At 61.2% G+C, this 13,087-nt stretch overlaps 1 protein-coding gene across 3 annotated transcripts in view; it reads left to right on the plus strand.

Annotated features, from left to right (window-relative positions):
* The window catches only part of LETM1 (leucine zipper and EF-hand containing transmembrane protein 1), a 40,281-nt gene extending 28,179 nt beyond the window's left edge, over positions 1-12,102 (plus strand). For 2 of the 3 annotated variants that reach the window (XM_023253495.2, XM_019829855.3), the window contains 7 exons: positions 1,206-1,337; positions 1,681-1,824; positions 2,399-2,533; positions 5,365-5,499; positions 6,749-6,936; positions 7,925-8,063; positions 9,085-12,102. In XM_023253495.2, coding sequence (XP_023109263.1) covers positions 1,206-1,337; positions 1,681-1,824; positions 2,399-2,533; positions 5,365-5,499; positions 6,749-6,936; positions 7,925-8,063; positions 9,085-9,234 — 1,023 coding nt within the window. In that variant the 3' untranslated portion in view covers positions 9,235-12,102. The remainder of the gene's footprint in view (positions 1-1,205; positions 1,338-1,680; positions 1,825-2,398; positions 2,534-5,364; positions 5,500-6,748; positions 6,937-7,924; positions 8,064-9,084) is intronic. The other variant, XM_023253496.2, reaches the window with a different exon arrangement.
* The last annotated feature ends 985 nt before the right edge of the window (positions 12,103-13,087 follow it).

A 13,087-nucleotide genomic window follows, 5' to 3' on the forward strand; every position in this document is an offset into this window, starting at 1 on the left:
TTGTTGTGCCAAGACCTCCCCGGGATCCGGTGGTGTCAGCCCCCCCCCCCCCCCCCACTGGCTGGGGGTCCGGACGAGGGTGTGGTGACCCTGTCACGTGCCATGTGTTCACGGCTCTGAATGTTGCCTGGTTTTTCTCCCCTGCTCTTGGTCGATAACGGCCTTACTGTCCCCTTCTGGTCATCTGTGGACAGATGAGGACGAGGTTAACTTCCCTTGAAATTTCAGTCGGCCTCTTAACTGAGGCCAGAGACCTCTGGGTAAATAGGCCCGGGCCAGCCCACCCCAGGGGCCTCTCTCGGCTGTCTTGACACCTCTGGCAGCCCGGAGGGCCCTTGATCGAGACCCAGAGGCCAGCTCTGCAGCTGGCATCAGGTTGAGTGGGAGGCGACATTCCGCGTTCACAGCGATTCAGCTGTCGCGTCCGAAGACATATGGCGTGTCTGGTGCCGGCCGGCACCCTCCTTGGCGGTTCCCCTCCGCGTGTAGACGGATATATGTCAGTACCCGCTTCTCCTTCGACACAAGCGGTGTTTGTTATGTGGCCCCCAGACGGAGCCTTCTCTGGAGGGTGAGTCTCCCCGTGTCTTCCCCCACGCGTGTCTGGGATTGTGTCCAGTCTTCTCTGAGCACGCTCAGGACACGTGTGAGTGTGGGCGCTGCCCCCACGGCGCTGTCGGGGATCCGAGTGTTTGTGCGTCTTCCTTCTTGTCCCGCCTCCCGTCCTGCGTCCAGATAGTGTCCACACATGTTCATGGGCTTCCTTGTCACTTTGAAGGTCGTCTTTGTATCGCGAAACAGCCGTAAGCAGTGCGGGCGCTCGGCAGGCATGCGGGGCCCTGAGGGCCTCATGAGGCCACGGGTGCTACCATTGTGGTTCATTTTTTTTTTTTTTTACGTGACTTCTAAGTGAAGAGCTTTGGTAACAGAGTCTGGGCGTCTCGCTCAGTTTCTTCTGAGCCCGGCCGCCATGCCGTGTGGCATCTCGTGCTTGACTCCCTGAGGGCAGGCGGTAGGTGGGCGTGGTGGAACTTGAGGACTCCCGTTCTTGGGAGAACTTCCTTCGGCGACTCGGTGCGCCCATCCACTCGAGTCCTCCTCCCCCATCAAACCAGAACAGAGAGGACCGTTCCAGGGTCCGGGTCCCGGGTTAGGCAGACGGGGCGCGGCCAGTGGGTGAGTCTGTCTCGAACCCCCGATTGCAGTGGCTGGAGCTGCACCTTCATCAGGAGATCCCCACGTCCCTGCTCATCCTGTCCCGGGCCATGTACCTCCCCGACACCCTCTCGCCCGCCGACCAGCTCAAGTCCACGCTGCAGACGCTCCCGGAGATTGTGGTGCGTACTGCCTTCTGCGGCTCACTCTGGAAGGGGCCCTCTCGCTTCTGGGGGGAGCAGCTGCAGAAAAGGCCCCCTTCTCGGCCAGGGCGGCCCTTGGATCCACCCTCCCTGCTTCTCTCTCGTCTCATCTTTTCTCTGAACGTCGAGGACTCCGGTGGTGTGTGCAGAGGGTGACCCTTGGCCGCCTGGTGGCCTTTGCCCGCGGCTGGGGTCCCCGCGGTGTGATCCATTCCCCTTGGAAGCCCGGACGGCGGCCCCTCTCAGAAACACAGGCTGGGGGCAGGGTGCTGTGTGAGCCTCTCCGGCATCCCCCCCCCTCACAGGTGTCCCCTCTCTGAAGGCGAAAGAAGCACAGGTGAAGGCGGCCGAGGTGGAGGGCGAGCAGGTGGACAACAAGGCGAAGCTGGAGGCCACCCTGCAGGAGGAGGCGGCCATCCGGCAGGAGCACCGGGAGAAGGAGCTGCGCAGACTCTCAGAGGCGGCGGTGAGCGGCCAGCAGGGCCCCTGGACCTGCCCGGAGAGGGGGCCGCATGGAGCGGGGGACAGGCCGAAGGTGGTCTTCCGGCCTTCCCGGAGACTGCTGGTGGACCGGGTCCGGGTCCCTACGGTCCGCCTCCTTTGTCCTTCCTGGAGCCATCGGGTGGCACAGCGGACGCAGGGGTGCTTGGGGCGGGGGGCTGCGGCTCTGAAGTGGGGGCAGGACCTGGCTGGCAGGTCACGTGGCCCTTGAGGTGTCTCCTCTGGAAGGTGTGGGCAGCTTCCCAGAGCTGTCAGGGCAGGGCCGAGGATGGAATCAGACTCCGTAGCCGCTTTATACAGGGGCCTGGGTTGACCTGGGAAACGCCAGCGCCCAGCCCCCCAGGGCCACGTCGCTGCACCTGTTGGGGTCCCGCCGTGAAGCCCACAGAAGGCGCGTCACCTGCTGCTGGTTGACAGGTTCTTACAGCGCCCGCCAGCTCGGAGCAGGCCTGTCGAAAGCGCGCCCCTAGCCTGGGCCGGTGTGGACGCCTCGGGACGGCGGCCGGAGGCACTGAGCTGGCAGTGGTCTTGGATTTCAGAAGGAAGCAGAGCCGGACGTGACGGCAGAGGCCGTCCCTGGGAGGCCTGTGGCCGAGCTGCAGCCAGAAGTGTCTGAGGTGACTCTGCCGTCAGAGGCCCTGAAGGACCCCGCCCCCGTCCTGGAAGGCTCAAAGGTAACTGCGCACGCGCCCCCTCCCCTCCCCCCCCCAGGGGTGGAGGCTGTGTTGGAGCTCAACCGGAGGGTGAAGGGGGGCTGGCTTGTGCAGCAGGGGCTCCTGAGGAGACAGGGCCACGGGGGTCACGGCCTGGCTTTGGACAATAGTAAGTAGCTGTGGGGCGAGGAGGTGAGGCCGCAGGTTGGCGATGTTTCTGGGAGGCCCAGTGTGGTGTGAGAAGAGCCAGCTGGGCTCCAGGCTTTGGGCCCGAGCACCTGGAAGGTCGAGGCATCCATTACTTAGCACCCCCTCCTCCTAGCCCTCTGTACCCCGGGTGTCAGGGCCCCCCATGCCTGGAGGCAGGTCCACAGGCCCTTTTATTGGCTGGGCTGTGCAGTGGGAGGTCCTGCCCGCTGTCACCTGCCCCATCCCCTCCCCTGCCCCAGTCTGATGTGCTGTGCATCCTAGGGGTTCTTCTCAGGGTGGCCTCACTGTCCTGCCTGTAGCCCCCTCCCCTTGTGGGACGCCTTCCGTCTTGATCTCCCAGGAGTCAGGTAGACAGATGGCGGAGGAGGAGTGAGGCCCGGGCAGCAGATCCATGTTGGGGGATTTCAAGCAGGGTCCCGGGTGGCCTCCAGGTCCAGAGGTCAGAAGAGACGGGGCTATGGAAGCCCCGCTTCTGCGGTCCGACACGTTGACGCCTGGGTAGAGGGGGCTGCGTCCAGGGGAGGGTGGGCCTTGTCAGGAGTATTGAGGGTCTGGTGGGGGAGGCCTGAAGACTGACTCCAAATGGGTAGGGGGAGGTGGTCTGTGGCCTTGGCGGGAGCAGTTTGGAGCAGAGGTGGCAGGAAAGGCCCCCTGGGGTGTCTCAGCCTTCTCCAGGCCTGGGGGGGGGGAGGTGCTGGAGCAGGTGGCAGGAAGGCCTGGGGCTCGGGGCAGACCTCTGCTGGGGGGTGGGGACAGTGGTGGGGAGGGAGGCCAAGGCCATCCTGGGACACGACCTAGGAGATAGACGGAAGCAGACTTGTGGCGGTATTGGCACATCAGGTGGGGGACAGGGGCGGGGAGAGAGGGTCCCAAGAACTTGGCCAAGCTGCCCTCAAAGGGTGACCCGGGGAAGGGTCAGGGTCAGGGCCAGGGCCCGAGGTGTCAGGGTTGTTTTTAAGGTGGGGCAAGGCTGGGATGTAGACAGCTGAGCAGAGATGGAACCCGGCTGGGCCCACGTGGTTCAGGAGGAAGGAGGCACCTGTCATTAAGTCCAGTGGGTGTGCCCAGCTGTCTTCACGGAAGCGGATGCACCCCACTTCCAGCGGATTAAAGACCTAAGTGTGAAAAGACGTTTCGGAGTCTCAGGAGAACTAGGGCTTAACAAGGATTTCTTAGCAAGAAGCACAAACCTTTAAAAAAATTAAGTGAAGGACCTTTCTTCCCCAGAAAGATGCCGCAAAGAGTGGGTGGAACAGGTGGCTTGTGCCCTCTTATGGTGCGGCCTTGTAGGTTTTAGCGGCGCTGGCTGTCTGCGGGGCCCGACGGAGAACGCTCACGGCTCTCCCTCAGCGCAGAAGTCGAGCTTGCGCCGAAAGCCTTTCCACGGAGAAACCCAGGCCCACGTGGCTTCACAGGCGAGGCTCCTGTGAGTCCAAACGTGTAGGGAAGGGGTCCCACACAGACTGCTTGCAGAAAGCGAAGGGGGGTCGTTTCCTCGCTCACTGCGGCGAGCATCGGCAGCATCAGCCAACACCAGGTCCGCGGGAGGAGCCTTCGGAACCGTGTCCTTTGTGAGCACGGTGTGAAAGTTGTCAGCAGACATGCAGCGGGTCCCTTGCATCTGTTCTGTGAAGAGGATAACCGTGGTCTCGGGGGGCTTGTCCGGGAACACGGCACAGTGGCAACACGCTGAGGGGAAAAGCCACAGACGACCATCTCTGTAAATACGGAAGTACTTCACAGAATCCAGCATCTTCCTGATTAAAAACACACTTCTCAGCCAGTGGAGGGGAACCCTCTCACCCCAGTGAGGACATCTGTAGAGGTGCCGCAGCTGGCATGGCCCCTGGCGAGGGCGCCCACTTTTGCTACGCACCGTGCAGAGGTTGTGGCCGGGACACCTAGGCAAGAAAAAATAAAACCACTCCGTCAAAAGGAAGCAATGAAACTGCCTGTTCACAGACGGTGTGAGCAGCTACAAATCAGCCGTGTCCTCTGTACTGGTGATGAGCAGTGGGGTCGAAATTTCAAAAAGTGTATCGTTTCCAGCCCCTAAAGTGAACTACTAGGGAGAAATTTGACCTGTACATTGAATGCCGTGAAGTGTTGAGATTGATTACCTAAAACAGATTTCCTGCGCTCATAGATGCGTGCGAGGTGTTAGTTCTCCGACCGATGTACAGATTCAGAACCATCAAAATCCCAGTAGGCTTTTTGTTGACACAGACGGACGTCTTCTAAGACGTCTGTGGAAGCTCAAAGGAGCTACAATATAAAATAGTGGGTGAGCGCGTTGGGTAGGTGCTCCGGATGGGATACTGTTCAGCACTTGAAAGGCGTGAGACATCGCGGGGTCTCCCACTCAGAAGGCGAGCGAGGGCACATGTGCAGGAGCTCGCTCTCCGGGACCTGCTCAGTGTGTGACCCCCGAGGTTTTGGGGCGGCCGATGGTTTCCTGAGTGCGCGTGCACGTCAGATCCACGCTCGGGGCGCGCACGGGCACCGTGGGCAGTGAGCACGGGCACTGCGCGTCTCTGCTGGCCTCTGCCCACCGCGGTGGGAGCAGACTCTCCGGCGGGGTGGAGGGGGAAGGGCTTTCCTTCAACCGGGTTTTCCCTGGTGTGCCCTTGTTTTCTCCACAGGAAGAGGAAATAACGAAAGAGGAAATCGACATCATCAGCAATGCCTGCTCGAAGCTGAAAGAGCAGAAGTCGTCCCTGACCAAGGAGAAGGAGGAGCTGGAGCTTTTGAAGGAAGACGTGCAGGACTACAGCGAGGTGGGCGGGGCTGCCAGTTGGGGGGGCATCAGGTGAGGGGGTGCCAGGTGGGCGGGGCCGGCAGGTGGGGGGGGCATCAGGTGAGGGGGTGCCAGGCGGGTGGGGCCGCCAAGTGGGGGGGGCATCAGGTGAGGGGGTGCCAGGCGGGCGGGGCCGCCAGGTGGGGGGGGCATCAGGTGAGGGGGTGCCAGGCGGGCGGGGCCGCCAGGTGGGGGGGCATCAGGTGAGGGGGTGCCAGGCGGGCGGGGCCGCCAGGTGGGGGGGGCATCAGGTGAGGGGGTGCCAGGCGGGCGGGGCCGCCAGGTGGGGGGGGCATCAGGTGAGGGGGTGCCAGGTGGGCGGGGCCGCCAGGTGGGGGGGTGGGGGCCGCTCCACAGACCTGGACGGGGAAAGAAATCCCAGGGGTGCTCAGTACCCCTTCTGCTCAACGACTGATGAACGGCACCTGCTCTAGTCCTGCAGTGCTGGCCGTCCACCCTCCTCGTCCACAGGGGCCTGCCCCTTGTGGTTTCTAAAGGCACTTGAGGGATGGGATAAAAAGCCTGGACGTTTGATAAAGGAAATCTTAGTTTCATTCACATTTCCCGGAAAGAGATTTCTCTGTTACGTACGCTGTGTGTGTGTGTGTGTGTGTGTGTGTGTGTGTATGTGTTTCTAAGGAAAATGTGTTTGTTTGTTTTCTAAATATTACTTTCTAATCTGCTTTCGAAGAGCTGTTTTGGGGCACCTGGCTGGCTCAGTTGGTGGAGTGTGCAACTCTTGATCTCGGGGTCATGAGTTCTAGCCCTACGTTGGGTGTAGAGCCTACTTTGTAAAAAGGTGTAAAAGACCTGTGTTTTCACAAACGTACTCGGAAGAGACGGTTCCTCGTCTCTAGCCCCGTTTTCCATACTCCCTGTAATGCTTGCTCACAGGGAAAAGCCTGACTCAGGGTTTAAGAAGACATTTCTTGTTCCTTAATTCTTTCAACCATTTATTTATTGTCTTAAAAGAAACATGAAGAAAGCTGAGACTCAAATAGATTCCATTCTTTGCTACAGAAACAGTATTTGGGTTTGCAGAACCAAGCTAATAAGACTTTGCAGCTTTCCGTGGCTGGAATTGGTGGGTTTCTGTTTTGTTAATGACCTGGAACTTTTTGTCTTTGTGATGCCACTTTGGGTTAATTTAATTGTTACAAGATAAAGTTAATTGTAAGATTCTTTTTTTTTTTTTGAGACAATCTTTTATCGCTAAATCATTTCATTAGGACTTGCAAGAGATCAAGGAACTTTCAAAGGCGGGCACAGAGGTCTGTGTGGAGGAGTCTAAGGCCAGCAAGAGGCTGACGCGGAGAGTGCAGCAGATGATCGGGCAGATAGACGGCCTGCTGGCACAGCTGGAGGCGGACCAGACGGCCGGCAAACTGGGCACGGCCGCCGCCAGCCCGCCTGCAGGGTGAGTGTGACTCAGGTGCCGGCCCAGGGGAGCCCAGGGCCGTTCTGGCCTTGGAGTGTTTCTCTGCCGTGGTGCCAGCCCCTGACCTTTGACCCAGTGGTTCCAGCCAGAAGCCCAGCCACGTCTTTTCAGTGTCCACTTCTCAGTGATCGTTTTACTGAAGGAACTCTCAGGGTGGCCTCTTCTGCACACACACACACGTGTATGCACACACACGCACACCTTGGCCACTGTCAGGACCACAGCTGTGGCCTGGCTCCTCTCCCCCTGGCCACCATAGTGCACACCTCTCTCTCTCCAGGCTTCTATCAAGCTGGTCCTTCCAGAATGCACATAGGGTTACAGCTCCCCTGGGAACCCCCAGCCTCTTCCCCCTCCAGCCACAGCTACGCTTAGTTCCTGTTCTCCCAGATTCCCGGTGCTCTTCTGCCTCCTCCCTCTTTCCGAGCCCTCCACACACAGGCGCTCGGTGATGGCCCCCTCTCTGGAGGTCACTGTGTGCCAAGGAAACGACTCTGCCAGGTGGTAGCGGCTGACACTCGATGCTCCCGTGGGCTGGGCCCTGTGCTCTGAGCGCCCACGTCTCTGAGGGGCGGGTGGGCTGGCTGCAGAGGTCCTGCTGTCCTCAGGTTGGGGGGCCTTCACCCCCAGGACAAGGTCAGTGTCCCTTCCCGGGGTGACCTACTGTGCAGGGTGGGCCCACTCTGACCACGGCACGGGCAGGCCTGAGGGACCTGGTCCTAGTAACCACGGGACTCCCTGTCCCCATCACCAGTGGAGAGGCGGGGCTCACCGGGGGACTGCACACACAGGGAGACCTTGGACTGACTGATGGTCTCTGGTTTTGTGTCCGAGTTGGCCGGGCGTTCCCAAATGCAGGGGCGAGGGGCCCTGGAGGGAGGGAGAAGTTGCCCGGGTCGAGCTGACCCGTGGGGGGCCTGGCGAGGCTGTGGTACGTCTGTGCCACATGCAGGCTGTGTCCCCCCAGGGAGACTGTCATCAGCGTCACCGAGCTCATCAGTGCCATGAAGCAGATCAAGCACATTCCGGAAAACAAGCTCATCAGCTTGGTCTCGGCACTGGATGAAAATAAGGATGGCAAGGTCAACATCGATGACCTCGTCAAGGTGAGTCGGCGGGGCCGGGTCAGGGCCACCAGGCCCAGCCGAGGGCTTGCTCGGGGGGGCGCGTGTGGCACGTGCGGCCCCGTGTCTGCCCTCACACAGAGCGAGGAGTGGTGTGGTTGGAATGTCCGTCCAGAGCAGCCCACCCGCTTTTTGACAGGACACTTGGCTCCCCCCGCCTCCCGCGGGGCCGCGGCGCAGTCTGGGAAGCGTGTTAGCAGGGTGCCTGGGGCACACCGACCTTGGCGGGCTGCTGTGGGTCGGCTTCGGTCCTGGTGGCGAACTGGGCAGCCCGGGAGACCCAGAATGGGATCCCCCTTTGTAAGGAGGCCTGTGGCCTTGCATTTCTGAGGAGAGAGCCCCTTCACGGGTGTCGGAACGGTTCCTGGTGTTTCCAGCTAGTGATTTTTTTACACGTTTCCCGAGCGTATCCGCTAACTTACCGTGTAGTTCAGCCGCAAGGCCAGACGGTACCAAATGCACGTGCTGGGTCATCGCTTTGCCGGCAGCAGAGGCTGGGAGGCCCGAGCCCCCATCACCCGCCCCTTCCCTGGGGCCCCTTTCCTTGGTGTGGACGGCAGCTCACGTGTTCTCGCCCTGCACTCAGAGCGCTGCACTCTGTCCGGGGCAGGCCCCCCGGCCTTGTGTCCACCTGGCCTGCCTTCCGCTGTTCCTTCCTGCATGCCAGGCCCGTAGGAGGCGCACCCAGCACCCTCGAGAGCCACACGTCCCCTGCCTCTGGAGCCCCTCTCCCTCGTGGCTTGTAGCTTGGCCTGGGGCTTGGGAGCCTGTTGGCCTCCTGGGGGTAGGTGGTGTCTAGTCCTCAGAACCAGGGCAGCTGAAGGACCCCGGGGGCTCCCCTGCTGGGACGTCACTGATGGCCATTCGGCCTGGTAGCCAAGGACGCAGCTTGGAGGGGGAGCCGCGCCGTGTTCCCAGCGTGTCCCCGGCGTGCTCCTTGGGGAAAGCGCCGCGCAGGGACAAGGCCACCCCTGAGTCCCCTGGTCCTTTCCCGTGTGCGTAGGTCATCGAGCTGGTGGACAAAGAAGACATTCACATCTCCACTGGCCAGGTGGCCGAGATTGTAGCCATGCTGGAGAAGGAGGAGAAGGTGGAGGAGAAGGAGAAGGCCAAGGAGAAGGCCGAGAAGGAGGCCGCGGAAGTGAAGAACTAGGGGCCGCCTGCTCGTGTGCGCCTCGGGCCCTTCCCGTGTCTGCCTCCACCCCGCCGCGCCGGCTGCCGCGGTCCTGCTGTGGTAGTGATGGCTCTGAGGTGATTCTTAGTGACGCATCTAGTATTTTGTCTGGAATAAATCAGAAACTTCCATAATCAAGTAACTTTTAATTTTCATCATTCCACGAAGATTCATTCAGTCTGGAATCCCCGAACCCTTGCAGGGAATCACGTCCGGATTCACACGGTGGCACGGTGCTGCAGTGGCCCCAGCCGTGGTGGCCGCACGCGGGCCTCGTGGCTCCAGAGGTGGGCCCGGCCGGACTGGGGCAGGGAGGCGCCTCGCCGAGTGCCGCACGCTGGCGGCATCTGTCCCGGGAGGAGAAAGGACTGGCCGCGTGGACCCCCGTGTCCGTGGAGCCTGCGGCGTGCAGATGGGAAGGAGGCACGCGCGGCCCTCCCCAGCTCTGGACAAGTGTCCGGCAGTCAGTCTGCGGACTCGGGTTCCTGCCCGTCAGCGTTAAAAGCACCGATTCGTGCCCATTTCCAAGGTCGTCTCTGTAGCGACGGGGATCGCGTGGCCTCTGGAAAACCACAGTTGTCTGGCAGGAATGTCGTGCCTTGTGCGAGTCCCCTGTCGTGGTATGTCAGTTCTTCCTTGCTCTAACCTTTGATTTTCACCTAGTCCCTCACCAGTTGACTAGTACAGAATTTTTACACACGACGGTCCGCCTGCCACGTGCGTAACAGCTAACGTGAATCATGCCGTGAGAGATGCTAACGAAGCCCTTGAAAATGAAGCATTTCCGTTTGAGTAATTTACCACCCTCTTGTAGCTTTCAGAAAGTTTCCCAGTTTGGGTCCTTAGCACCTCATCGCCCCTGTGGGTGATCAGAGCAGGTCCCCCCGCGTGTCCAGGCCGACGCTCTGCGTGCGCCTCGCCCACCATAGCTCTGCAGCCCCGCGGTGTCCTCGTTGCTCCCGGCGCTGCTAACTCGGTCCCCTGGCCCCCCGCCCCCACCCAGGACGAGTAGGCCGCTGGCCGTGCTCCTGGTCCTGTGGGTGGCGCGTCCTGAGGGGGCTTCGGAAAGGCAGAATCCTGCCGTGGGTCCGCGTAGGGCCGGCCTGGTGCGCCCCTGGGGGAAGCGGGGCGGCCTCCCTGGGCGTGGCGCCCGGCCCTGGCCTCTGGCCGTCTCAGCACCTGGCGGCTGAGGTCGGTGGTGCTCAGTGGGCGGCCTGTGGTCTCAGCTCTGTGTCACTGGTCCTTCAGAGGCTGGGTCCGTTATGGGCCAGAACGCTCTCTCAGGGGACGCCAAGCAGAGGAGCTGGAAGACATAGGAAGTGGGTGGCCAGAGCAGCCAGGAGAGGCGGAGCACCCAGAAACGAGGGATCTGAATTACTTGAAACTTTTCGTTCAGCCGTTAAAGAGGAAACTTGACAAAATAGGAATACGATTATGTATCGTCAAACGTAAACCTTTGTAAAGTAGCAGCTGGGTTCTAAAGGGTTTTTCCTTCAGTTGTTTGAGAAGGAAATCTATATATTCTAGATGCTTAATTAATTTATGAATGACCTTACACACATCTCAGTAGCCTGGTTTTCAGCTGTAGGGAGCGCGTGTGTGTGCCAGCTTTGGGTGGCCCACGTGCCCCGTGGATGGCGGTTGTCTTTCCAGCAGGCACTGCTTTGGGGCCCAGCAAGCCGCGCCCGCGCCCTGTCTTCAGCCTCGGCGCTCCGGACGTCCTCACGGATGCTGTCCCGGCGGCGGCCAGGCGCTCCTGCCGTGCCCGCTGCCCTGGAACCCCCCTCCTGGGTTTTCTGCGCTGTCCGGGAGCAGCGCTCACCCCCAGAAGCTACGGGGGGCTTCCCGAACACACGTGGGCCTGACCTGCTGGTGGCGGCCTTCCGTGTTGGCGAAGTCTGCTGCTGGCTCCCTCTCTGTCACGTGTGGGCTTTTACTGCCCCGAACCTCACTTACTGCAGCCGAAATCAGTGTCTGGGTGCAGGCCCAGTACGTCGGGTCTAGAGAGCGGAGGCTTGTGCGCTAAGGTGTTCAGAGGCGGCTGTGTCCTGACCGCCTGCGGCCGAGTCTTCCCGCGCTCTCTCCGGAGGAGGAGGCGCCCGTATTTTCGGGCGCCTGGGAGGGCAAAGACTACTTGCAAATGAAACAGGAATTCTTAGCACAGGCCTCATCCTTCACTCCGCCTGAACGCCCATTCTTGTACTTGGGATTCAGGAAGTTGGCACGTGGTTCCTAGAGCCCTTTTGGAACGTCAGAGTCCGGCCTTTGTAAGTGAAGGGCACTTTGTAATTTTTGAAGAATGACCTGCAGGCGGTGGTTCTCACGGAGCGGCCCTGGGGTCAGCAGGGCAGCACCCCCTGGCCTTTGAGCGCTGTCTCCATGTGTCCTCCTGGGATCCCAGGGCCCGCTCCACTAAGAACCTCCCTCCCGGGCTGTGTATAAACATCTTTTTTAGAAATAGTGTTTTTATTAAAATAGGACATTGCTGCTCCCGTAACAGTTCCAGACTAAGGTCTTTGAGTCATGTGACACATCGGAAGCCAATGGGAGACGTCAGGGTGGTTGCAGCGTCTGCCTTTGTGACAGCCTTGTGCCCCCACGGTCTGGTTCTGCCTTTGCAGCGGAAGGGGGTGGCGGGTGACCATGGGTGTGAGTGTGCCGCGTGAGGCCAGATTCCAGATGGAGAGTCCCCTTCCGGAGCTCTAGCCCCGGCCGGGGTGCCTGCTTGTCTGGTGACAGCGGGCCTCCGTGTCGCGTCGGGCCGTGCACCCAGACCGATCCCTGTGGTGGGGACTAGACGCTGAATTTGATGTAAGGAGAAGGTTTAATAAAGCACTGTCTCCATGACCTCTGCCTGCCGTGCGATGGCTGCTTTGTCCAGACTGGCTCCCCCTCCCGCAGCCCACAGCCCGCAGCGGGTGCCTTGGGGCCTGGGTGGGCACAGCCGGGTTCCTGGCCCAAGGGTCACCCAGGAGGGCATGGTTCTGTGTGAAATACTCTGATGGCTCCTGGGAGTGGGGGCTGCGTGCTCCGCCGAGGGGGCCCCAGATGCTGCAGGGGCCCTCCCTACCCTGCAGCCTGCTCCCCAGAGCGCCGAGGGGGCACGTGGGCAGTAGGGCTTCCTTGAAGCTGCCTGTGCTCTACCCTAGAGTGAAGGGCCGAGGCCCCCCCGTTGGGGCGCCGGGAGCAGGACAGGCACAATGTTACCTCCCCCCATCCTGCCACTCCTTCCGGCCCCGCTCCAAGGACAGATCACAGCCCTGAGCCCAGGACCTCCACCCTGTCTCAGGCGGCCTCACCCCTTCACTGGCACCGGGCTGCATGGGGCGCTGTGTGGGATCCTTCCACCTCTGCTGGGTCTCCTCCCTGCCCAGAGGCCACCCTAACCCGTGTCCCTTCTCTCCCTGAGGCCAGCCTTGGCCATTGTCCCCTCCGCCCCATAGGTCTGGAGAGCTGAGGGCCGCCGGGGCCTCAGCCCTTGTCTTCCCCCTGCCTGGGCCCTGGGCCAATGGCTCCCATCCAGGTTCATTGTGGTGCCCCTGGCAGGCATCCAGGCATGTGTTCACTCCGTGGGGTCCTTCCCCAGGCCACTCCTGGGAGTCAGTGGCCAGGGACAGGGGCCATGTGAGCCTGTGGCCAGCAGCTGCCCCAGAACACGAGGCCTGGTCTGCAGCCCGTTTCTCGGTTCCACGACTCAGAGGGCCACGAGGGCTCTGGAAAGGCTGATCTGGGGCGGAGGCAGGGATTGCTTATGGAGGTGGCGCTGCAGGGACACGGCAGCTGGCCGGAAGGGATGCTCCGGGCCCAAATGAGGACAGAACGAGTATGAAAC

This window comes from Felis catus, chromosome B1 (assembly GCF_018350175.1).
Source record: "Felis catus isolate Fca126 chromosome B1, F.catus_Fca126_mat1.0, whole genome shotgun sequence".
In the NCBI taxonomy this organism is placed as follows: domain Eukaryota; kingdom Metazoa; phylum Chordata; class Mammalia; order Carnivora; family Felidae; genus Felis; species Felis catus.